Source organism: Salmo salar, chromosome 28 (genome assembly GCF_965601325.2).
Source record: "Salmo salar chromosome 28, fSalSal1, whole genome shotgun sequence".
NCBI classification, from domain to species: domain Eukaryota; kingdom Metazoa; phylum Chordata; class Actinopteri; order Salmoniformes; family Salmonidae; genus Salmo; species Salmo salar.
In genome coordinates this window covers 9,560,313-9,588,204 of record NC_138318.1, presented here as the reverse complement: position 1 = coordinate 9,588,204, position 27,892 = coordinate 9,560,313, and the positions used below count along the sequence as shown (strand labels likewise).

General features: G+C 41.2%; 1 protein-coding gene across 2 annotated transcripts in view; it reads right to left on the bottom strand.

The window, feature by feature from the left end:
- Nucleotides 1–12,388, bottom strand: part of prkg1b (protein kinase cGMP-dependent 1b) — a 160,555-nt gene extending 148,167 nt beyond the window's left edge. For both annotated transcript variants that reach the window (XM_014179311.3, XM_014179313.3), the window contains exon 1: nt 11,784–12,388. In XM_014179311.3, coding sequence (XP_014034786.1) covers nt 11,784–12,049 — 266 coding nt within the window. In that variant the 5' untranslated portion in view covers nt 12,050–12,388. The remainder of the gene's footprint in view (nt 1–11,783) is intronic.
- Between the last annotated feature and the right edge of the window lie 15,504 nt (nt 12,389–27,892).

The window sequence follows — 27,892 nt, the reverse complement described above, 5'->3', positions numbered from 1 at the left end:
CTTTCTGTGTTATCATTGTTCCCTTGAGTTTAGGATGATATTTTTCCTAATCTTCTTTTTTAACCCAAGCTTCATTTGGTAGCTTATGCTTACTTAGCCGCAGACTTGATGACGTATTGTAATAGTGATGCCAAATAAGGACACGATTCTGACTAGGGTCTACAGCTCCATCCTGTGAGCAACTCATAGCACACACAGCCCAGAATCCTATTTAGGCCTTATTACAAAGCCAGACAAGCAGCAGTACTAGATAATAAACAAATGTTTCAGATTTATATACATTTGGGATTACATTATTTTCCCCCCAATCACTTTGGTGCAATTTTCAACAGTACAGTGTGTGGTACATTTTCATCCCACTTAGTACAAAACTCAAAACAGATCATCAAAAGGGCAGTTGTTTCAAAACTCTAAGCACATTTTTTTATTGACTAAGTACAACACAAAATCCTACAGTCACTTGTTCGCCAAACTTAATGAGTGTTTCACTTTGCAATACATGTTCATATAAAGTCATTGCTTTTCACAATGCAATTGTCACAGTACTTTAGACATGTACTTGTCTTCTCATCTGTTAAAACCCATTTTACTATCACTTAATCCGACTGCTCTAAATTGATCATCAGTTAACTGTTCGGTATCCCTATAGATTTTAAACTGGTTTGATGAGGACTATTATGAAAAAAAGTACTCTATATAACAAATACTGTATACAACAAATGCATCCTTTGTAAAGTAAACATGTATCCAAAATGAAGTTCCTGGGGTCACACTGCTTTACTGAAATTGCAGGTGCCTTTATCCAAAGTGACACCAGTATCCACACATTTTTGTATGTGACCCCAGTATGAATCGGACCCACAACTTGCTAGTGACATGCTCTCAGAAACTGTGTTGCTAGTGACATGCTCTCAGAAACTGTGTTGCTAGTGACATGCTCTCAGAAACTGAGCCCACACTGGACCACTACAATAATAAGTACAATACAATACATGATTTCAATACAGGTGAAAGGTGTATGATTGCCATCCCCATGAGCGTGACACTGTCCTTCAGACCTTGGATGAGGACTGCAATTACATCAATCCAGACCTATGTCAGTCTTGGATTCAGCATGCCAAAAGGTTTTTCCCCAGATGCATGAACAATGAGGACATTACTGCGATGTCAATGAGAACCTATGGTCAAGACAGGCTTGATGCAAACTAGGACCTGCTAAACGCTACATTTCTTTCAATCATTTAATTTGTTTCTTTATTTTTGATTGTGAAAAGGTGTCTACCACACATGATTTCCAATTGTTGACAGGTCAATTTTGATGAGTAGGGCAAGTGTTTTGCCTAATGTGAAAACAGGGTCATGTACTGTAATTTACTGTGCTGTAACAGATTACATTCAATGGGAAATTCTGAAACATGTATCTTGCATTTTTTGCTATTGGATTAACTGGTTGTTAAAACAACTATACTGAACCAAAATATAAACGCAACATGCAACAATTTCAAAGATTGTACTGAGTTACAGTTCATAGAAGGAAATCAGTCGATTTACATATATTCATTAAGCCCTAATCTATCGATTTCACATGACTGGGCAGGGAGCCCAACCCTGGGATGTGGCCACAAACAGATTGGTGCTGCATTACCAATATCCATAGAGTACTGGACCATACAGGTTCTCCAGCAGTCTTTGTCTCGTGCTGCAAAGACGTCCACAAACTCTGCAAGCAGTGCTTCCAACTTCTCGCTGCTACTCAGGCTCCAGCCTTTCTGATGTCTCCAAACAAAATAATGCACAATAAAAAGGTATTAAACGTAAGACTTGACATTGAAATGTAAAACAAATAAATAAATAACCTTTATTTAACTAGGCAAGTCAGTTAAGAACAAATTCTTATTTACAATGACAGCCTCCTGGGGAACAGTTGGTTAACTGCCTTGTTCAGGGGCAGAACAACAGATTTTTACCTTGTCAGCTCAGGGATTCGACCCAGCAACCTTTCGGTTACTGGCCCAAGGCTCTAACCACTAGGCTACCTACCGCCCTGAAAGTGTTACCAGTTTGGAGTTTTGAACTAAGAGTTTTGAAAATAGCACCAAAGTGTTTGAAAAAAAAAAAACTATAAATGCACTCCAGTTGACAATTATCTCCAGCATTGAAACAAGGCAAGATAAACCGTTCTCTAACTTGTCCGTTATACAGACCTTAGAGCATTCAGTGGGATGCATTTTGAGCCTCTGCTCATTTTACATCATCTGTATGTCACAGACACAGTGGTCCAATTAGTCTTAATGTGACTGACATAAGTGCATGCGGTCCAAATGAGCACAGGTCACTGGTAACCCAAGGGCCTTTTGTCTGTCTCAGCAAGATAACACACTTTCCATTCTGGAGTGCTTTTGAAGGAGCTTGTTGGTTATATATGGAGTTTTAAAATGAGAAACATTGGGTGCAGACAGTGTAAGCCATGTACAACAACCTATCGAATTGGGCCTCTCATCCCTTATGTGTTTGCATGTACAGTATAGTGTCCATACTGGATCGAAAAAGTGGATCCATTTACTACTCGCCTTGTTATTCTGGATTGTCACAGTGTATACACAGTGAACTAAAACATGGTTACAACCATAGCTGCAGGAAGTAGGGGTGCTGCAGCACCCCCCTGAAAAATCAACAACAACACAACTGAAGTAGTGTACTGGGCCTTTACTAGTCCTTTAGAGGACTAGTCCCTTGAAACTAAATTCTCAGCATTCCCATTCATATGCTGCCATATCGTAGACTGACAAGCTGAAAAAAAGAACACAAGTCATTTGACTCCCAGTCTGCCTCGTGCTTATGTTTGCAATGATGTAATCTTCGAAGGTATGCTGACAAGATAGCTGCATGCAACTCCCAAACCTGGAGAAAAAAAAAAGTTACATTAAATCTCTATTTAGACTGCCTGTCTGTGTCCTGCTTATGTTTGTAATACTGCAATATGGCATTGTAGTTACAACAAAGGCATTAATTTGTAGGCCGCCTGCGTGTTAATCACGTCGTATATTAGTTACAACAGACGTTTGTAGGCTAAATCATGTCGATGTTATAGTTACCGCAGACATCGTTTGTGCAACACTCCTTTCGCCGAGAAGTAGCACATGCACAGGAGGTACAGTTGTTTACCTATTGAGGATAGGCATCAAGAGAATCCGGTCACACAGCCCCTACCATTCACAAATGGATCCTAACCATGAAAAAGCATTTTGCTGCCATCATGTGGCTATTGTTATTACCTGCAACTAGAGGAGAATATCTGGGACAGTGGTCACTTGTTTTGTCTGCGCGTGTCTGTGGAGAAACTGCCTTGAGGCGGTGTTTATAATTGTCACACATGGCTCACAGTGCACAGTGCTCACATTGACATCCTTAGGAGTTTCAAACTGTGTAGTGTTAACACTCGCAATGAGAGTTGAGGATACATAGGTCTAATAAAAGGGAACGGCATGCGAGTCAGACGCAGATCCTGTGAACACGTTTGAGCGTCACATCTTTCAAACCATTGAACCAAAAAGCGGAGAGCGCGAGAGAGAGCAGAAGGTGCTGACTGACTGTGAGACCAGTGAATCCATTAACGAGTCAGAGAAATGTGCCAATCCACCCTATCAGAACTGTGAATCAAGCTCCTCCGTGACATATCTTGACATCTCCCACTCACGTGGAATTCTGCATCTCTGAAGATCAAAACATGGCACGTTCTGAGCCAACAGTGAGCACAGACAAAACGTCAGTATCTGTAGAGTGAGAATCGTATCGGCTCCGATGCACACTCATAGTAAGTATACTCTGTGTCAGGGCACTCAATGTTGTATTGGAGTGTGTGTAAGTACCCATCAGTGCTCTCGTTATATCAATCAGTGATAAAAATACATTTTCACAAGAGTCAATATCAGTGGACCTCTCAGTCAGTGAACTCAACGCATGCCTATATGTTAGTGTGAGTGCCATGTAACGATCAAAAGTGGGTTCAGTTCCACAAAGCTTGTTTACAACTTCAGGCGATGCCTTGGTGCTCATTAGCAATGCATCAGGACACATCTGTAATCAATGGTGCCCAAAAACAACAAGAGCTGAGAGGACATTATGTACAGCTGAAGTCAGAAGTTTACATACACTTAGGTTGGAGTCATTAAAACTCATTTTTCAACCACTCCACAAATGTCTTGTTAAACTATAGTATTGGCAAGTTGGTTAGGACATCTACTTTGTGCATGACACAAGACATTTTTCCAACAATTGTTTACAGAAAGATTATTTCACTTATTATTCACTGTATCACAATTCCAGTGGGTCAGAAGTTTACATACACTAAGTTGACTGTGCCTTCAAACAGCTTGGAAAATTCCCGAAAAAGATGTAATGGCTTTAGAAGCTTCTGATAGGCTAATTGACATCATTGACATCATTTGAGTCAATTGGAGATGTACCTGTTGATGTATTTCAAGGCCTACCTTCAAACTCAGTGCCTCTTTGCTTGACAATATGGGAAAATCAAAAGAAATCAGCCAAGACTTCAGAAAAATAATTGTAGACCTCCACAAGTCTGGTTCACCCTTGGGAGCAATTTCCAAACGCCTGAAGGTACCACGTTCATCTGTACAAACAATAGTATGCAAGTATAAACACCATGGGACCACGCAGCCATCATACTGCTCAGGAAGGAGCCGCGTTCTGTCTCCTAGAGATGAACGTACTTTGGTGCGAAAAGTGCAAATCAATCCCAGAACAACAGCAAAGGAACTTGTGAAGATGCTGGAGGAAACGGGTACAAAAGTATGTATATCCACAGTAAAACGGGTCCTATATCGACGTAACCTGAAAGGCCGCTCAGCAAGGAAGAAGCCACTGCTCCAAAACCGCCATAAAAAAGCCAGACTATGGTTTGCAACTGCACATGGGGACAAAGATCTTACTTTTTGGAGAAATGTCCTCTGGTCTGATGAAACAAAAATAGAACTGTTCTGGCCATAATGACCATCATGTTTGGAGAAAAAAGGGGGAAGCTTGCAAGCCGAAGAACACCATCTCAACCGTGAAGCATGGGGGCGGCAGCATCATGTTGTGCTTTGCTGCAGGAGGGACTGGTGCACTTCAAAAAGATGGCATCACGAGGAAGAAAAATTATGTGGATATATTGAAGCAACATCTCAAGACATCAGTCAGGAAGTTAAAGCTTGGTCACAAATGGGTCTTCCAAATGGACAATGACCCAAAGCATACTTCCAAAGTTGTGGCAAAATGGCTTAAGGACAACAAAGTCAAGTTATTGGAGTGGCCATCACAAAGTCCTGACCTCAATCCAATAGAACATTTGTGGGCAGAACTGAAAAAGTGTGTGCGAGCAAGGAGGCCTACAAACCTGACTCAGTTAAACCAGCTCTGTCAAGAGGAATGGGACAGAATTCACCCAACTTATTGTTGGAAGCTTGTGGAAGGCTTCCTGAAACGTTTGACCCAAGTTAAACAATTTAAAGGCAATGCTACCAAATACTAATTGAGTGTATGTAAACTTCTGACCCACTGGGAATGTGATTAAATAAATAAAAGCTGAAATAAATCACTCTACTATTATTCTGACATTTCAAATTCTTAAACTAAAGTGGTGATCCTAACTGACCTAAAACAGGGAATTTTTACTAGGATTAAAAGTCAGGAATTGTGAAAACCTGAGTTTAAATGTATTTGGCTAAGGTGTATGTAAACTTCCGACTTTAACTGTAAAAGCAACTTAAACCGTTCCAATTCTTTTCTGGAGCACATTCTATCAAATCAAATCACAGTTTAGCAGATGTAATAGCGGCTGCAACGAAAATGCTTGTGTCACTATCTCCTAACAATGCCGTACAAATGTCAAACAAGTTCAAAAACAAGAAATCATAAAGGTCAGGAACGTATCCAGTTAACTAGCCAAATAACACTATCAGTAATCCAAAAGCAATCTATGCGTATATTTACTAAGAAAAAGTATGTGGACACCCCTTCAAATTAGTGGATTTGGCTATTTCAGCGACAAGTGTATAAAATCAAGCACGCAGCCATGCAATCTCCTTATACGAACATTGGCAGTAGAATGGCCCATACTGAACATCTCAGTGACTTTCAATGTGGCACCGTCATAGGATGCAACCTTTCCAACAAGTCAGTTCATCAAATTTCTGCTCTACTAGAGCTGCCCCAGTCAACTGTAAGTTCTGTTATTGTGAATTGGAAATGTCTAAGTGCAACAACAGCTCAGCCGCGAAGTGGTAGGCCACACCAGCTCACAGAACGGGACCGCCGAGTGCTAAAACGCGTCTGTCCTCGGTTGCAACTACCAAGTTCCAAACTGCCTCCGGAAGCAACATCCGCACAAGAACTGTTCGTCGGGAGCTTCATGAAATGGGTTTCCATGGCCGAGCAGCCTCACACAAGCCTTAGATCACCATGCGCAATGCCAAGTTTTGGCTAGAGTGGTGTAAAGCTCGCTGCCATTGGACTCTGGAGAAGTGGAAATGGGTTCTCTGGAGTGATGGACCCCGCTTTACCATCTGGCAGTCCAACGGATAAATCTGGATTTGGCACATTCCAAGAGAACGCTACCTGCCCGAATGCATAGTGCCAACTGTAAAGTTTGGTGGAGGAGAAATAATAGTTTGGGGCTGTTTTTCATGGTTCGGGCTAGGCCCCTTAGTTCCAGTGAAGGGAATTCTTAACGCAATAGCATACAATGACATTCTAGACGATTCTACGCTTCCAACTTTGTGGCAAGAGTTTGGGGAAAGCCCTTTCCTGTTTCAGCATGACAATACCCCCATGCACAAAGCAAGGTCCATACAGAAATTGTTTGTCGAGACCGGTGTGGAAGAACTTGACTGGCCTGCACAGAGCCCTGACCTTAACCCCATCGAACACCTTTGGGATGAATTGAAATGCCGACTGCGAGCCAGGCCTAATCGCCCAACATCAGTACCCGACCTCACTAATGTTCTTGTGGCTGAATGGAAGCAAGTCCCCGCAGCAATGTTCCAACATCTAGTGGAAAGCCTTCCCAGAATAGTGAAGGTTGTTATAGCATCAAAGGGGGGACCAGCTCCATATTAAATGACAATGATTTTGGAATGAGATGTTCCAGTATATACACTACCGTTCAAAAGTTTGGGGTCACTTAGAAATGTTCTTGTTTTTTAAAGAAAAGCACATTTTTTGTCAATTAAAATAACATCAAATTGATCAGAAATACAGTGCAGACATTGTTAATGTTGTAAATGACTATTGTAGCTGGAAACGGCAGATTTTTTTATGGAATAACTATATTGGTGTACAGAGGCCCATTATCAGCAACCATCACTCCTGTGTCAACAGTGAAGAGGCGACTCTGGGATGCTGGCCTTCTAGGCAGAGTGATAAAGAGAAAGCCATATCTCAGGCTGGCCAATAAAAATAAATGATTAAGATGGGCAAAAGAACACAAATACTGGATAGAGGAACTCTGCCTCCCGGAGTCGCCTCTTCACTGTTGACGTTGAGACTGGTGTTTTGCGGGTACTATTTAATGAAGCTGCCAGTTGAGGACCTGTGAGGCGTCTGTTTCTGAAACTAGACACTAATGTACTTGTCCTCTTGCTCAGTTGTACACCGGGGCCTCCCACTCCTCTTTCTATTCTGGTTAGGGCCTGTTTCCTCTGTTCTGTGAAGGGAGTAGTACACAGCGTTGTACGAGATCTTCAGTTTCTTGGCACTTTCTCACATGGAATAGCCTTCATTTCTCAGAACAAGAATAGACTAACGAGTTTCATAAGAAAGTTATTTGTTTCTGGCCATTTTGAGCCTGTAATCGAACCCACAAATGCTGATGCTCCAGATACTCAACTAGTCTAAAGAAGGCCAGTTTTATTTCTTCTTTAATCAGCACAGCTACTTCTTTAAACAGTTTTCAGCTGTGCTAACATAATTGCAAAAGGGTTTTCCAATGATCAATTAGCCCTTTAAAATGATAAACTTGGATTAGCTAACACAACGTGCCATTGGAACACAGGAGTGATGGTTGCTGATAATGGGCCTCTGTTCGCCAATGTAGATATTCCATTAACAACATTAACAATGTCTACACTGTATTTCTGATCAATTTCATGTTATTTTAATGGACAGAAAATGTGCTTTTCTTTCAAAAACAAGGACATTTCTAAGTGACCCCTAACTTTTGAATGGTAGTGTACATACAGGCGGTGAATATAAACAGTGCAACAAAAATGCAATGCAATGCAGTAGTCAATATATTCAAAAGAGCTATGTGAAGAATACAGTATATGAATAAGAATCCGGAATATAATCCATTATATAAATAAGAATCCAGTATATAAATATGCAGTGTTTACAAACTGTAACAAAAATTCCATGAGTAAACCAATCATAGGGGCCACTCATTGTTGCACAACAGAGTTAGGTGAACATGTCTAATGAATAAGTTACTGATCACAACAGACATAACAGTATCCCCTCAGTTCTCTCCAGGTTACATCCCCATGGTGACTGTCTGCATATAATGACAACCACAGCTTTTAGCTGAACAGCCCTGAATGAGGCTACAGTAACGGGCTATTAGCAGTACCCAGTGGAAATTGCTCTGAAGCAATTGAGGGACATGAAAAGTGACATCTGAAAAGCAAAGCACAGATTAGATGTTTTATGGAGTAGCCTGTATTTGGCTAAATATGCATAAATAGGCCTATGCATTGGACTCTTTGCATTAAAAAAAATCTGCTGGTGTTATGGACATCCTTTTGTGTAATTCCCCCTAGGACTTTGAAGATGGAGCCAATCAATTAAAATCACTAGACTGCTGTCCTTCCATCTAAAAGTTGCCACATCCCTCCATGATGAAATTGCTAATTGATTGGTGACCACATCCTTCTTTATTTTTTGGATGTTTGGTTTATTGGCTTATCCCACATCCAGGAATTACGCACAATAGAATTAGTTTACCAAATGCATTATTTGTTAGGCTAACCGTAGGGGAGACTGGGTTTTTTTTGTCACACTTTTTACTATTTCTCAGCACCAGTATATCTTACAAGATATATAAAGACCAAGGTGTTGGGTTGAAATAGGGCACATTTGTATCCTCATATCTTATTCCGACATGGAGTCATAAGCCATCTTGTAACAACTAGCCCCAATGCAGGGTTGGTTGTCACAATGTTTGATAGTAGCTTATTCCTTTTGTAAAACTAAATTAAGCAATATGGCATATACACTTTTAGAAAAAAGTGTTCCGAAATGGTTCTTCGAGTGTCCCCATAGGTGAACCCTTTTTGGTTCCAGGTAGAACCCTCTGTGAAACGGGTTTTACATGGAATCCAAAATGGGTCTACCTGGAACCAAAAAGGTTTCTTCTAAGGGTTCTCCTATGGGGACAACCAAAGAACCGTTTAAGGTTCTAGATGATACATTTTATTCTAAGTGTGTAGGGCCGGGACAATACCAGTATCGCAATATTGTTTCCATGGCAAAAATGAAAACACAAGCAGACCAAACTCTTTGGTCCTTTAAAAACCTCAATATGTAAAATATTGTGTGCTAAAGAAGTTAAATTTGCTTCGCGACACTGGTATCGTCCCGGCCCTAATAGCATACAGAGTCTTAGAAATAGCCACGCTTTTTATTGATTGAACAATATTCGTAACAAAATTCAGCATTTTATGCCTTAAAAACAACACTGACATTTTGAGTACATTTTCGCATGTGCTCGTGTTTGCACACACACACACACACACACACACACACACACACACACACACACACACACACACACACACACACACACACACACACACACGTACATGTGTGGGTGTGTGACCGAAAAAATGTGTGAGAGAGAGGCAATAAACCCAGATACCTCTGTCCAACGGATGCATACATGATGCGTCGGGAAGATGCAGTTTAGACATTGTTTGCTGATTGGCCAGACGTCTTACAGAGGTGTTAGGAATACCTATTCTAAATGCTACAGTTCTACATCGTTTATACGTCGGCCAGGCATCAGCATTCTATTCTGATGTCTCGGCGACATCTTCCAACGTGCTAACGCTCTCCACACTACATATTCCCAACACATTTTGATATGTCGGCCAAAGGTGTTTGTGTTTACTGGGAAGGGAGTTCTTCAAAGCAACAGCAGAAAAGAGCTTGGGATTTATTGTATACTGGAAGTGACAATGTCTCTGAAAAATATGGTTAACACAAATAGTAATAACACAAATAAATAATAACACAAATAGTAACACAATCACCCGACCTCAACCCAATTGAGATGGTTTGGGATGAGTTGGACCGCAGAGTGAAGGAAAAGCAGCCCACAAGTGCTCAGCATATGTGGGAACTCCTTCAAGACTGTCGGAAAAGCATTCCTCATGAAGCTTTGCCCAGAGTGTGCAAAGATGTCATCAAGGCAAAGGGTGGCTACGTTGAAGAATCTCAAATATAAAATATATTTTGATTTGTTTAAATCTTTTTTGGTTACTACATGGTTCCATATGTGCTATTTCATAGTTTTGATGTCTTCACTATTATTCTACAATGTAGAAAATAGTAAAAATAAAGACAAACTCTGGAATGAGTAGGTTTGTCCAAACTTTTGACTGGTACTGTATATCCATTGATTCTTAAAGAATATAACTTATAAATGCCTCATGAGCTTAGTTCAACTGTCACACTCAAAATATAAGCTTGTTTTTCTCCAATGTTTGTAAACATTGTAAATGTAAACAAACACTGTATAGCCTCATAACATGGCTAAAACTATAATTTTGATATCATGGATAGTCAGTCCTTGCATCCATAGCTCTGTCTATTAATCTGAGAGTGGTTACATTTCTTCAGACCCATCCCTCAGCTTTTTACCAAAACAGAGGCAACCATTTTGTTATTGTTTCATCTGTGTACTTGCCCTTTAAACAGCTGCATATCATGTTTGATATCAAGATATCAAAGTGTTGCCAACAAAAAGGTAAACAATAGGCCTATTGCAAATGCAGTATATGGCATTCATTTTTCACATGCATTTAGCACTTTTCATGAGTGCTCAAAGCATGCCATTCCATGAGCACAGCATTTTATTTTTTTTACTCGAATCAATGAGCCAAATCAGTCCTCCATGACAACAAATCATAAACAACAGAGTAGGGCTGGCTAATAAGTCCTTAGTTTTGGGGTCATGCTCAGGTAAAACAATTTGGCTAATCTATACTTCCATATTTCTAAATCCTATTCTTGAAGATCAAGGGGTATAACGTATTGGAATGACTGGAATTCTGATAGACTTTGGTTTTTAATGTAAAGATATAATTTAATCATATTATTATATGTAGTCGAAAGCGATGGTTTGGAAGAAGCCTACATGACCAACCCATAACGTAACATTTTACATCCATATATGGCCAGCTACGTAAACTTTAACATTGATTTATCCTGCAATAGATGTCGTTCTATTGGTGACATACATTTTTGTCTTCTAATGCCTCTTTAGGGGAAAGTAATCTAAAAGTAACGGAATGTAATCAGATTACGTTACTGAGTTTGGGTAATCCAAAAGTTGCGTTGCTGATAACATTTTTCGACAGGTAACTAACGGATTACATTTAGGAGTAACGTAAAATAACCTACCCAACCCTGGTGCCCAGTGGATAAACAGTAATTGGAAACAGGAAATGAAGGAACAGGAAATACACGAATTATTTTGAGTTAACAATAATAAGCTATGTGGGTACCTGTCAGACTTGGAATGTTTCCGAAATGCTTCACTGTTCAACTCCTGGAAGGTTCGGTAAGCTTGAGGTTCTGCTGAGATGCCTTGAGCACGCCTGGTTCTAGGTCCAATTATCTGCGCGCTGGGAAGAACGGATTGACATTTGTGCAGTTTTCGTTTTAATTCGTGGATCTCATCTTCCTTCTCGACGAGACGCCTCTCCATGTCCTTAATTCTCTCCTCTTTTATCAATAGGATATTTTTGAAGTCTTCTTCCAAATCACTCATGTTTGAATCGGCACAAACTTTCTCTAGGCGGGAGTGAAAGATGCTATTACGGTCCAATGCGGTCCGCTACTAAAACGAAAAAAATTATTCGGTAGAAATATGGAGATGAAATCGTGTCGAGGCTCCTTGGCACTCCAAAAGGTTCTGTTCACAGTAGATGGTGGACAGTTGAGTAACGGTGATTGGGAATGCTGGGTGCTGCTTTTCCTCAGTCCCTCCCGTGGTGGGACTAATGGTTATGTTTCATTGAGAAACCAATTAGGGTCTGCTGCCGTTTCTCTCCAGAGAGTTCGCGGTATGCAGAGGAAACAGCCGTCCAACGTTGAACAACAGCAACTAAACACAGGACAATATTTCTAAAATCATGCTCACACTCAACCCTAAACTATTTGCCCTAAATAGCATAAATTACCATATGAGCCGGTGGATGACGTAGTTTCATGTAACTTGATCCAGCACTTGAAAACAATAGAGCAGTGCAATAAGTTATGTTTCCTGGAGATCTTATATGCAAAATTGTCTGAGGCTATTAGTTACCCCTCAGTCTGATTGACTGCTTGCTCATCAATGAAACCCTTGAGCCAATGTAAGTAGCCCCAGTGTGTGTGTGTGTGTGTGTGTGGAGAGAGAGGGGAGAGAATTAGAGAGAGATGAACTGATCAAAATAATTTTGGTCATTGGATCAGTGACGTTATTGCTCAAACTCCATTTGCTGAAATGATTCAATCGTTTTACTCTCTTTAAAATGCACTTATATTTAATATATTCCAATCCACGTACTGTGGAGCCAAAATAATTGCAAAAAAAGGGAGGTGTCATGTGATATGGGTGGTGAGTCACCACACACAGGGTAGTGATTATTTTTCTACCCAGCTGTGTTTATGGTTTATTGATCTATCACTTCTATCAATTATCACCTTGTGTTGTTATTTATCAAAGGACATAAATGTCACTGTTTTCTGTAAAATTTCACCACCAGACAATTTCACTTAGAGGCACCTTTTGAATATGCAGGAATGTCCAGTAGCATCTCAGCATGACCAGAAGTTCATATTTAATTTGCAAAAGTTCATATTTTATTTGCAAAACAACAGATGCAGAGCCTGTAGCATTTTGTAACACATAGTGATCCGTAAAACTTTGTATAGGCCTACTATATATAAAGAGGTGTGTGCACGGATGCACGCACACACACACCCAACCTGAGTTCAAAGGCTATTTAGGGTATTTAATTTACTTTCAAAGACATTTACAAGTAAGTATTTGGATATTGTTTCTTTGAAAATACAAGTGGTTGAACATTGAAATGGATTTGGAAATACACTTGAAGTATTAGCATGTATTTGAAAATACTCAAATACACAAAAGTGTATTTTTAAATACAAGTAATTAAATATTCCATGCATTTGAACCCAGGTCTGCTTGGTCCAAGGGGTATTTGAAATAATGTTTTTGGAAAAAACTATTTGAAAATAGTGTCAAATAGTAGGCAATATTTATAGTAAATTGTTTGAAAATACTTTCCTGTACTTTAAATAGAAGTAGTGGATTCTGACAAATTATTTTAAAATACTCACATACACAGAAAATAAGTATTTCAAATAGAAATATCCAAATACACATGTATAAAGAGCAAAAATATAAATGCAACATGCAACAATTTAAAGGACTTTACAGAGTTACAGTTCATAGAAGGAAATCAGTCAATTGTAATAAATTCATTAGGCCCTAATATATGGATCTCACATGACTGGGCAGGGGCACAGCCATGGGTGGGCCTGGAAGGGCATAGCTGCACCCACTGGGGAGCCAGGCCCAGCCAATCAGAATGAGTTTTTCCTCACAAAAGGGCTTTATTACAGACAGAAATACACCTCAGTTTCATCAGCTGTCCGGGTGGCTGGTCTCAGACGATCTCCGAGGTGAAGAAGCCGGATGAGGAGGTCGTGGGCTGGCGTGGTTACATGTGGTCTGAGGTTGTGAAGCCGGTTGGATGTACTGCCAAATTCTCTAAAATGACGTTGGTCTGATCGACATTCCTGCAGTTTGCATGCCAATTGCATGCTCCATCAAAACTTGAGACATCTGTGGGATTGTGTTGTGTGACAAAACTGCACATTTTAGAGTGGCCTTTTATTGTCCCCAGCACAAGGTGCACCTGTGTAATGGTCATGCCATTTAATCAGCTTGTTGATATGCCACACCTGTCAGGTGGATGGATTATCTTGGCAAAGGAGAAATGCTTACTAACAAATTTGTGCGAATAATCTGAGAGAAATAAGCTTTTTGTGCGTATGGAACATTTCTGTAATCTTTTATTTCAGCTCATTAAACATGAGACCAACACTTTACATGTTTGCGTTTATATTTTTGTTCAGTATATTGGAACCCAGGTTTGAACACACATTGCTCAACTGTAAATATCCACTGCTAACAGTGCCATTACCGGTCGCAAAATGTCCTTTCATAGGATATCCGGAGGCAAAGTCATTAATATTCATGAGTTACATTGGGTGATTGGTTGAGCCTTTTTGGGTATGTGACATCAGACAGATGTGCTGCACAGCCGTCTGTTTAGCTTCCTCGCTGGCATGAGCAGTAAGCACGGAACGACTTGGGAAACCCAGCTTCAGCTTAATCGGACAGGAAAAGGCGAAGCGAGAGGGTTTATTTACTCCACCCAAAATCTGTCCACAAAATAAGACCACGAAGTAAGGAATTTTTGTATGGAGGTCAATGAGAGCGTGTTGAATTTGGTGAACAAAAAAATGGAATGGCTAATTTGCTACATGAGGCATATTTGATCTAATAGAAGTTTCATAGTAGTTAGGTTGTTACGAATGCACTGATATAAGTGGACACACATGGCATTTTGGCAACTTCAAATGTTTTACTTTATATCAGAGTTGTTCTCACGTGCATCCGTGCCGCAAAACCCCTGTTGGCAATCACAGAGGTCAGACGTTTCTTGTATTTGGCCACCAGGTTTGCACACATCTCAGGAGGGATTTTGTCCCACTCCTCTTTGCAGATCTTCTCCAAGTCATTAAGGTTTCGAGGCTGACGTTTAGCAACTTGAACCTTCAGCTCCCTCCACAGATTTTCTATGGGATTATGGTCTGGAGACTGGCTAGGCCACTCCAGGACCTTAATGTGCTTCTTCTTGAGCCACTCATTTGTTGCCTTGGCCGTGTGTTTTGGGTCATTGTCATGCTGGAATACCCATCCACGACACATTTTCAATGCCCTGGCTGAGGGAAGGAGGTTCTCACCCAAGATTTGACGGTACATGGCCCCGTCCATCGTCCCTTTGATGCGGTGAAGTTGTCTTGTCCCCTTAGCAGAAAAACACTCCCAAAGCATTATTTTTCCATCTCCATGTTTGACGGTGGAGATGGTGTTCTTGGGGTCATAGGCAGCATTCCTCCTCCTCCAAACACGGCGAGTTGAGTTGATGTCAAAGAGCTCCATTTTGGTCTCATCTGACCACAACACTTTCACCAGTTGTCCTCTGAGTCATTAAGATGTTCATTGGCAAACTTCAGTCGGGCATGTATATGTATTCTTGAGCAGGGGGAGCTTGCGGGCGCTGCAGGATTTCAGTCCTTCACGGCGTAGTGTGTTACCAATTGTTTTCTTGGAGACTATGGTCCCAGCTGCCTTGAGATTATTGACAAGATCCTCCCGTGTAGTTCTGGGCTGATTCCTCACCGTTCTCATGATCATTGCAACTCCACGAGGTGAGATCTTGCATGGAGCCCTAGGCAGAGGGAGATTGACAGTTCTTTTGTGTTTCTTCCATTTGCGAATAATCGCACCAAATGTTGTCACCTTCTCACCAAGCTGCTTGGCGATGGTCTTGTAGCCCATTCCAGCCTTGTGTAGGTCTACAATCTTGTCCCTGACATCCTTGGAGAGCTCTTTGGTCTCGGCCATGGTGGAGAGTTTGTAATCTGATTGATTGATTGCTTCTGTGGACAGGTGTCTTTTTTACAGGTAACAAGCTGCGGTTAGGAGCACTGCCTTTAAGAGTGTGCTCCTAATCTCAGCTCGTTACCTGTAGAAAAGACACCTGGGAGCCAGAAATCTTTCTGATTGAGAGGGGGTCAAATACTTATTTCCCTCATTAAAATGCAAATCAATTTATAACATTTATGACATGCGTTTTTTTGGATATTTATGTTGTTATTCTGTCTCTCACTTTTCAAATAAACCCACCATTAAAATTATAGACTGATCCTTTCTTTGTCAGTGGGCAAACATACAAAATCAGCAGGGATCAAATACTTTTTTCCCCCACTGTAGGTGAGCAATGGATTATGGTCATTGTAGTTAATTACCGCTTTTTCTGTGCTAAACTAAATATCCCTAAAACATTGCACAATTTGGGTTTGATCTGATTTATCTCTAGAGAAACTGCGCATTGAGCTCAGAAGAAAATGAACGAAATGGAATTCAAATAATTGAACCGACGTCGGTCAATTAGTTGTTTCTAAAAAAAACACATTTTGGTTAATCATGCAGCACGAGTCATGGCCACTGCCTAGCCAGTAAGCTATGAAGCTACATTTAAGTAATTTAGCTAGCCTTCTAAATGTGGTGGTCAGTGGATAAACTAACTATTAGTTGAACATATTTGTCTGAAAATGAACTAGTTGCCAGTTATTGTTGCCCATGGCTATTTTTGCCCAGAGTCTAGCTAGCAGCACCATTTAGAGTCCACAATTAGCTAACTGTTAGCTTGCTAGTTGGCTACTGCCTGGCCAGTGTGAGACAGCATGCTAGCTAGCTACATTTCAGTCAGTAGCTATCTTTCTAAATAATGCGGTGGTCACTGGATAAACTAGCTATGAGTTGAAAATATTTAGGTAAAAACAAACTAGTAGCCAATTGTTGTTGCCTATGGTGGAAATGTATCTAACCAGCTGGCCCCTGAAGCCTATGTGACATGTATGTATGTGCCCATGAGCCTCCGAATCTAGACACAGTCTAGCTAACGCTAGCTAGCATTGCTAGCTGAGCTGTTTTATAAGAAAACGTCTGAGGCACCTAGATTCCTGTAGCTAGCTAACAAACCCTCCTCTGCAACAATGTTATTGGGGTGCGGGAATATTATATGTCTTTTCATTTTAAGATAACTGGCATTGAAGTTGGTGGTTACTACTGGTTTTAGATCTGAGGGGAGAGAAATAGTCTGTCATTGTTTTGTGTTTTGAAGTGCTCAGAAGGATGCCACACCCAATAAGGCTCGAACAATCACCTGAAGGATAATAATTACTTTGCCTCTGGGTATCCTGCTAAATAAAATTTCATTCACTGGTCAACCTGACTTTGTCATTCAGCACATCTAACAAAGGGGATCCTACTATGATTGACAAAATGGGAGCATAAGGCAGTTATCACTCCAGAATAGATCATCTGGTCCATCCTTATCTCCACTGGGAGTATTGTGTTTCAGAGGAGTCAGGCAGGGCAGACATTAGTCACCTCCTTCCTGTAATGCATACAGATTCTCTCATTGAAACCAGAGAGGGTCTCTAAGGGAACACAGGATGTTTCAAAATCAATATTGTTTGCCTCAATTGCCTGGCCAGCAGAAATTATGGACCGATGGACTGCAGAGCAGAGCAGAGCACTCACGCCAAGGCCCCATACTGTTAGACAGACAATGGGGCAAAGAGGTTAAAGTTGTGGTACAGGTCAATTGTTTTAAGGGAGCAATGGAGAGGACAAAAATAAAGTACGCACACAATACAGGACAAAGCAATGGACACCAATACAGTACATACAGAGACAATAAAGTAAAGTGATGGACACACATGGATCATCCCACCAATAAAGTGCCTTTTGGGAAGTGTAATTATTTATTTTTTTATTTCAGAAAATGTTTACATTCTGTCATAAAGAGCACATGTTCAACTGTCAGTAAAGGGGTCATTTGTAATTGTAGTATGGTCAGGGCATGGCAGGGGGTGTTTGTTTTGTGGTTTTTGGTTCTAGGGGATTTTGGTTCTAGGTTTCTATTTTTATGTTTCTTTTTCCATGTTTGGCAGAGTATGGTTTCCAATCAGAGACAGGTGTTTCTCGTTGTCTCTGATTGGAAGCCATACTTAGGCGGCCTGCTTTTTCCTTTGGGTTTGTGGGTGGTTGTTTTCCGTTATAGTCTTTGTACCTTACGGAACTGTCGTTTTGTCGTTTGTTAGTCATTTTGTTTAAGTGTTCACTTTAATCTAAATAAAGAAGATGAGCACTATACCCGCTGCGTTTTGGTCCAATCCTTACGACGCCTATGACAGAACCACCCACCGAAAGAGGACCAAGCAGTGGAAGAAGGAGCAGCAGGAGGAATGGACATGGGAGCAAATATTGGACGGCAAGGGATCCTGGACATGGGAGGAGATCCAGAAGGGATTGAATCGCTGTCCATGGGAAGAAGTGGAGGCAGCAAGGGCAGAGCGGCAACGAGAGGAGGCTCGAAATGCACCGAGAGGCAAGACGGAGAGGCAGCCCCCCCATAAAATGTAGGGGGGGGCACAAGGGGTGTTGGGCAGGGTCAGGATGGAGTCCGGAGACAACTTCCCGGGCTTACTATGAGGAGCAAGTGAGGGAGCAGACACCGTATTTTGCGGTGACGCGCACTGTGTCGTCAGGGCGCATACAAAGGCCGGTGCGAACTGTGCTCGCACCCCGCAGTGATCGAGCGGAGTGGAGTATCCAGCCAGGGCGGGTTGTGCAGGCCGTACGCTCGAGACCTCCAGTGCGCCTCCAAGACCCAGTACGCCCTGTGCCTGCTCCGCGCACTCTACCTCCAGTGCGCCACCATAGCCCAGTACGCCCTGTTCCTGCTCCCCGCACTAGCCCGAAGGTATCTGGTACTAGCCTGGCGCCTTCTATGCCAGCCCTACGTAGCAGACCTCCAGTGCATCACCAGAGCCCAGTACGTCCTGTTCCTGCTCCCCGCATTAGCCTGAAAGTGTGTGTCCTCAGCCCGGAGCCTTCAGCGACGCTCCTCAGCCCGGAGCCTCCAGCGACGCTCCTCAGCCCGGAGCCTCCAGCGACGCTCCCCAGTCAGGAGCCTCCAGCGACGCTCCTCAGCCCGGAGCCTCCAGCGACGCTCCCCAGCCCGGAGCCTCCAGCGACGCTCCCCAGCCCGGAGCCTCCAGCGACGCCTCTCAGCTCGGGGCCTCCAGCGACGCCTCTCAGCCCAGAGTTGTCTGAATGGGAGCTACGCCCAGAGCCACCTCCGTTGTGGGAGGATTGGCGAAGGGGGGGTGTAGCACAGGAACCGTCGTTGACGGTGGCCACCCTCCCTTCCCTCCCTTTAGGTTTGGGGTTGGTTTTGTGTTTTTTTTTGTTTTGGAGGTGCAGTCGGGGTCGTTTGTTAGTCATTTTGTTTAAGTGTTCACTTTAAACTAAATAAAGAAGATGAGCACTATACCCGCTGCGTTTTGGTCCAATCGTTACGACGCCTATGACATCAACTTCATAAAAACATGTGTCTATCTGCTAATTAAGCACCAATTAAGTAACAGGGTTGACCCTAACAAGGTTGACGATTTCATCTTAAATCAGCCATAAATCCCCTTGTAACATGGGAATAGTTTCACCATATTCAAACAAGAGTTCAGTTCAGGTACAGGGTTGACCTTAAAATGAGGGACAGACAAAAATGTATCACATAAATAGAAATCTCCAGAAATGACTATGTTAAAGCAATAGCATAATTAGGGCTTTACAATGATGCTGAAAACTTGCAGACATAGTGGTCAAAGGGACGCAAAAGGCACTATGTGGAATAACCCACATATTATCGGTACATACACAATTCACTTTACACATTTTGAGGAAATTGGTCAGAGGTTATTGGAAGGTGTTTATTTTAGGAATGTTCTCTCACTTTGTCTTCTGAGCTGTAACAGATTTACCTGGTATAATTACTGTACCAGGGGATGAAACAGATGCCTCTTCATCATAGCTCCCCATATTGCTAAAGCTCTTGAAAAACTTGATGTTATTCATGCCTGGATGTCTGCTATTCTCACAAGGCTTTGAAGAGAGTAGAGACAGAAGCCTGGAGATTCAAAGCCACAGCCAGACATTGTCCAGATTACTGAAATGTGGCTCTAATGCCTTTTTAACTAAACTTGGCGCACATTACTAAACATTTTTCTAGGCATTTAAAGCATAACTGTTAGAGTAGCTAGACCTTCTTTAGATTATGAGAGGAATTATTCTCTGTCAGCGCTGTGCAGTGACTGATGGGCACTTTTCCAGATGGTCACTGAAGGAGATCTCTCAAGGCAAATGCTTAAAGGTCCAATGCAGCCATTTTTATCAAATCAGTTCTGGGTAACAATTAAGTACCTTACTGGGATTGTTTTCAATTAAAATGGTAAAAAATGAGCAACGATAGCTTCTGAGCAAAGAGCCATTTCTCAAGCAAGAATTTTGCTATGACTGTCTGCGAGTGGTCTGAGTGAGGAGGGGAAAACTGAAGACGAGTTGGTATTGGCAGAGAGGTTTGGAACTCTCTTTCTTATTGGTCAATTTACTAATTTACCGTCTGATGATGTCACCAGGCAGGCCAATACTCCATCGCACCAAAACAGGCAAAAATTTCAGGCAGACTTTTCAAACAGCTCTTGCACTAGAAGGGCAAAATTATCATAATTTTCACATTTTCACAGTATTATTCCAACCTCGCAATGTGGAAATATATCTTAAACACAGGAAAATCACGTTTTTGATGACAAACTGTGCCTGAACCATCAGCAACCTATCCCGATGATGGGTTTTTGGATCAAATTATATCCTCCCTCCCTTAGTTCTCCTTCTCCATCTACCACTGTCTTTCTGCTTCAATTTCTCTATCTCTGTTTATTTTTCTCTTCCTTATCTGGCTCTTATCTCTCTCACCCTCTATCTTTCTCTTTCTTGTGTCTTATCCCCTTCTCACTCTCGCTCCTCTCTCTGTCTCTTATTCTCTCTCCCTCTTTCTGTGTCCCTGTCTCTCTCACACTCTCTTTTCTTTGTCCCTCTCACTCTTTCTGTCTGCGTGTAAGGAGTAGGGCACAGCTGAAAAGGTCAGAGCACTTGTATCATATTATTTTAGATGTGGCAGTAAGAAACTGTCAAGGAGGATAAGCTGCAGTGTGTAGCTCTCAAGGAGAGAGGGAGGGGGGGGGGGGGGGCGAATAAAAGAAGAATAGTGGGCCGGCAGCCATAAAATGTAAGATGAATTTGGAGAAATTCAGAGGGAGAAATGATTATCGCTTGAAAAATAGAGAACAACACTTGGAGAAGCTGCTGAATCAGGAGTGTTTTCAGATTTTTTAAAGATAATAAACAAAGATTTACATATTGAATACTTGAATACAGGTTACTGATATCCTTGCTGATTCATGTAATACAGTGTTATTATGCAGAGTCATGTTTTCCCTTTCATATTGGTAATCATAATTGTATGCATAAATTATTATTATGACTTTCATTTTAGCACCCACCAACCTTATGAAGATTAAGCTCTATTCTATATTATGTAAGGCGTCCCTGTTGAATTATCAACGGGAAGACATGAATCACAAAACTGAAACAATATGTGCAATACATACTGTATTTGCATTGTTACATACAGTAATACCTTGTCCATCTGTGTGTGTGTGATAAAGAAGGGTGTGCCACCCTGAGCCCAGACTCACATCACAGTGTTCAGTCAGGCTGAGCTCAATAATGGTGCCACCCTGTCTCGCCTTCCTATAATATACTCGCCACACGCTCTATTGAGAGGAAGGGATGGGCGGCCTGCCGTGTGATCTATTCCACTACTGCCCATTCAACAGCGCTGCAGCTACTTTGAAGTCATTACGACCCTACTCAGCCTACAATTGACTTTTGTCTGAGAAGTGCATCAAGAAAGAACAACCCCATAGTTTGTACTAAGGCTTTTTGAGGAGAGATGCTCAACACTTTTATCATACTACTTATAGGCTACTACCTTGCGTTCTATATTTTTGATCATGCTGCTTTTTTCAGTCTGCTTTTGAGTCACTTGTTTTGGGTTATTGGTTTGAACTGCATTGATAGGTCTTCAGTACAAAATATTAGTGTTTGTAGATAATACCTTATGATTAGATAATATCTCATGTCTGCGTAGAGCTCTCTACCAGTAGGTATGATAATATCAATAGAGTTAGACAGATTTCCAAGCACACAGTTTGTCTCACCCCCATCGAAGAACCATTATAGGATAAGTAGCAGCCAGCCATTATGTCATGTATAATTTATTTACTTAAATGACAGCCCTTCTGGTGTGCAATGTACTCACACACTATCACCTATGACCCATTAATACCCATGCTGTTTTACTGCAGTAATTGAGAACCAGACTTCTAGTGCAATTAGCAACCATCCTCTCCTCTCCTATACCACTGCTTCAGCTGCTCACCAGTGAGATACTGCCTAAGGCATCAAACGCATTTCATCATCCTCCTATTTCACTGACTCACTCTGGGAGGCAGGCATATGACATGAAGTTTCCTTTGGCAGATTCACCCCAATAAATCAAGAGTTGTTTTGTAGCTTACAGTATGCTTGTCTCCTCTTTCTCAGAGGACAGGGATGACAGAGAGAGTGAGGGAGAGGAGAACTGTTTCACATCGCTACAGGGGCCTCCTCCAGTCAATAAACATCAGATAAAAGACCAGCCTTCCTCTCATTGCCTTTTCAGAAGAGCACATTAATATTCAGAGATGCCTCAAGGAGCAGAAATAGAAAGACCCGGAAGAAGATCAATAAAGGAAAGCTACCTCAGTGTCCCTGTATTGCTGAGCACAACAGAGGACGGATTGGTTGTTGTGACATTTGATGCCTTGAACCTACGCTTGAAGCACTGTACCAAGCATGGCACTCTGTTACATTTTGAATACAATTCTAGTTGTTTTGTAGGCATTCTTTAACATAAATAGGCAGCAAGATTATAATGCATGTCCATGAGATTGAAACTTTGTATGAAAGCTGAAAAATAAGTGTAAGTCTTGATTACATCTGCTCTGTACAGACACACGCATACACACATAAACCATAGTACACGCACGCTACACCCATGTACATTGTAATATTGCTGTATAGTGGCATTATACATGTTGTATTGTAGATATGTTGTGGTGTAATTATGTTATACGATGTACTGTTTTATCTTTTGTTTTATGTGTGATGTACTGTAAGTGCCTTAATGTGTTTGGACCCCAGGAAGAGTAGCTGCTGCCTTGGTAGCAGCTAATGGTTATCCCTAATAAATACAAATACAAATCCGCTCTACCTTTGGGTTCAAACGAATGTAATTGTCTCCAACTAACCTCATTATTTTACCAAATTACAGTAAAGCGGTTCATCCTGAGTTAATTAATCCCGTCGGTCTGCTTTCTGACCCAAAGTCATCAGTATGTTCCACACAGCATGGGCTTGGCTTTCAAAACCTCATTAAACAAGTGGTCTTTGGCCAAAGAGGAAAGAGCTGACTGAGAGAATGTAGCAAATTGCTCCATTCGGCCACAGTGGATTTCTCCATGTCAGTGTTTTAGTGCGAGGTTGTCATTCCAGCTATCACCCAGAGCAGCTGAGACCAGTCAAGGGACACCCTACAACAACCCCCTCAGACTGGACACCACAAATGGTTAACCTTATGAATGCAAAATGTCAAAATACATTTAACTGTCGCACAAAGTGCAACAACACAGCAGTGCTTTATGTTACGAGATAAGTGATGAATGGAAGTTTAAAAAAAAAAACGAAGGTCTGATCACATGCTGGACAAACTTTATTAAATACACCTTACCCTTGTTAGTCTCAGAGTTTCCTCTCAGGTTGATTAATGTGACCTGGGTTCCTCACACCCTAAATCAGATAACAGTGATTAAGTGTCCATCAGATAAGTGATTGGCTATGACCGCCAGAGAGTCACACTGCAAGCCAACCCGGTTTCTTATCTATAATGTTCATATGCAGGAAAACATTTTCCAAGGTAGGGACACTCTGGAATGACTGATTTGTTTCTTTAGCATTTTCCATGTGTGTCAGAGCCGAGATGCCCAGAAGATTTGCTTTACTGGGACATACAGACACGAAGTGTTCTGATGTATTGTGACAGGCCAGGAGGGAACCATTATAGCCATCTGTCACACAGTACCTTAATAAACAGGAAGCTGTCATCTAACATCCTGTTGACTTCCTCCCATGCCACTTCCTTTTGATATCAGCTCTGCTCTGTAATGGATGGGTCCATTTTGGTATATATGTAACATCAAACAAAAATATGGATTAAACACACATGGCCTTTTTTTCTGAGGACTTTAACAATTACTGTATGCAGAATTCATAGTATCTCAATGTCGATGTTTTCCTAAGTGTATGAAATGTTGAGATGTACACAGCATTCATGGATGTTATATGTCTAACTACATGGTTGAGTTGATAAACAATGCCTGGTCAGGGATGTCCTTGTGGTGGTTTTCTGTTTGAATGAGCATGGCGCCAGAGGAGGTCACCCAGAGTAATAATGCCACAACCCTATAGAGACAAATGCTCAGTAACACCAAGTGGAAAACAACAGACACTCCAAAGGACAGATGGGATCAGGGTTCTACAGAAGGGGCCGAATTTCTCGCAAGGCTGCCTCATTATTACGTCATTCAGATTAATGAGGTAATGCTGAGGAAATGTTTAAGGCCGTTTTCTCACTTTTTGGTTCAAGTGAGCCACCAGTAAAGGGACCACCACTCACTACTTATGGGCGTATCTGTTCAACCGCACGGGGGCGCTAGAGAGTCAATAAGACGTGACAGACTGCTGGAGGTCTGGACAAACAATGTGACATGCACACTTTATTTAATGTATCAGTAATGGAATGAGTGGCCCACAGCCTTGGGAGACACAAACCAATTACTTGTGCGGAAATGAAAAATTTGAAAAATGTCTGCCAGTGGAAAGAAATGGGCAAAAGCAATTATGCACAAAACATAGATCAAAGACACTGCCAATGTTTCATTAAATTCTCAATTGTTGAGGCCAAATATGGATACCAATGTTTGGCACGAATACTAGTTTTCTTATAATTACATATTGTTTACCAAAACCTCGGTTATGTGACATGATATTAGGGGAGACCGGGGATGGATGCAACACAATTTTTGTCAATTTCTCAGAGATTGTTTGAGCTACTTCATTCAAAATGTGATAGGAACAACTTCCAGCTGTCTGCTACAAATTGGTATTGGTATTATCACTAAATCCAACAGATAAGGTGTGACTTTGTCTCAAATGCAAGGAGAGTTAAATTGTAACAGGGCTTGGGGTGAAATGTAACACTTTGAAAAAAAATGCTTGAATCATGACATGCAGCAAGATATTGAAAGCCTTTATTGAGAACATGAGAACAACATTGCCATGTTAAACATTTTGTGTGGCAGAAATAATCATTTGATCTGTTCGAACTTTAGCATTGCTAACTTACGCCAAGTATATCTACACAAACTTGTTGTATACCTGAAATAAGTTTGGTGAATCTAACTACAAAGCAGGTGATGCAATCACAAAAAAAAAATACTTTGTTACTTCAAAATGTGATTTTTGTCAATCAAATTTGCAGAGTTTATCACAGGGTATTGCTTTGTCACATGAGGGTTGCGGACTAAACTGAGCATGTGCAGTAAGTCACGTGATTTTAGCTAGTTACTGATTGGAGATTTTGAGAGTGTTACAACTATCCCCGGTCTCACCTACCTCTTATTCATCCCAGCTAGGAGGCCAACTCTGATTGGTGGTGTGGATGTGAACAGCTAGACAGAGAAACACCTGGTAAAAACCCTGAGAGGGTAAAAGCGTACTAAGCAGGGAGACTCTGCCTGCCTATGTAATCTAGGTGATATGTCACTCAAACAAACAAGACGAAACAGCAAACACCGTGGCACGACAACACGGCATGTTTACCTGCAGTCTATCACTGACAAATGGTGGATAATGTGTCACACTACAACTTTGGTGTTATTATTTTTGCTGAATAGATTAACAGAATATATAGCTCTCACTATCAAAGTACTACACAGTCATTTAATTTACTTCATACCCATGTAATTGTGGCCCTATCTCTTAAACAGAAAAACACATACAGTAGCAGACAAAAGTTTGGACACCTACTCATTCAAGGGTTTTTCTTCATTTTTACAATTTTCTACATTGTAGAATAATAGTGAAGAAATCAAAACTATGAAATAAGACATTATGGAATCATGTAGGAACAAAAAAAGTTTTAAACAAATCAAAATATATTTTATATTTGAGATTCTTCAAAGTAGCGACCCTTTGCCTTGATGACAGCTTTGCACACTCTTGGGTAGTCACCTGGAATGCATTTCAATTAACAGGGGTGCCTTGTTAAAAGCTAATTTGTGGAATTTCTTTCCTTAATGCATTTGAGCCAATAAGTTGTGTTGTGACAAGCTAGGGGTGGTATACAGAAGATAGCCCTATTTGATAAAAGACCAAGTCGATATTATGGCAAGAACAGCTCAAATAAGCAAAGAGAAATGACAGTCCATCATTACTTTAAGACATGGTCAGTCAATACGGGAAAAAAATCACTTTGAAAGTTTCTTCAAGTGCGGTCGCAATAACCATCAAGCGCTATCGTGAAACTGGCTTTCATGAGGACCACCACAGTTACCAGCCTCAGAAATAAGTTCAAGTAACAGACACATCACAACATCAACTGTTTAGAGGAGACAGCGTGAATCAGGCCTACATGGTTGAATTGCTGCAAAGAAACCACTACTAAAGGACACCAATAAGAAGAGACTTGCTTGGGCCAAGAAACACGAGCAATGGACATTAGACCGGTGGAAATCTGTCCTTTGGTCTGATGAGTCCAAATTTGAGATTTTTGATTCCAACCAACGTGTCTTTGTGAGACTTAGAGTAGGTGAACGGATGATCTCTGCATATGTGGTTCCCACCATGAAGCATGGAGGAGGAGGTGTGATGGTGCTTTGCTGGTGACACTGTCAGTGATTTATTGAGAATTCAAGGCACACTTAACCAGCATGACTAACACAGCATTCTGCAACGATATACCATCCCATCTGGTTTGCGCTTAGTGGGACTATCATTTGTTTTTCAACATGACAATGACCCAGCACACCTCCAGGCTATGTAATTGCTATTTGACCAAGAAGGAGAGTGATGGAGTGCTGCATCAGATGACCTGTTCTCCACAATCACCCAACTTTAACCCAATTGAGATGGTTTGGGATGAGTTGGACCGCAGAGTGAAGAAAAAGCAGCCAACAAGTGCTCAGCATATGTGGGAACTCCTTCAAGACTGTTGGAAAAGCATTCCAGGTGAAGCTGGTTGAGAGAATGCCAAGAGTGTGCAAAGTTGTCATCAAGGCAAAGGGTGGCTACTTTGAAGAATCTCAAATATAAAATATATTTTGATTTGTTTAAATCTTTTTTTGGTTATTAAACGATTCCATAATATGTGTTATTTCATCATTTAGATGTATGTCTTCGCTATTATTATACAATGTAGAAAATAGTACAAATAAAGTAAAACCCTTGAATGAGTAGGCGTGTCTAAACTTTTGACTGCTACTGTATTCTTGAGTCAAAAGTTATGGTTAATACCGTGATTTAATATTACTAAAAATAGTCATATTGACTTGAGAGTATATAATGTGGTGCTTTAGTTAAGTGAGCAGTGAGCCTGTGTCTGGCTGAGAGCATCGTGATCGTGTTGTCCCTGGTCAAAGGGCTCCTCTCTCTGCAGGCAGAGGCAGAGAGAGAGAGAGATAG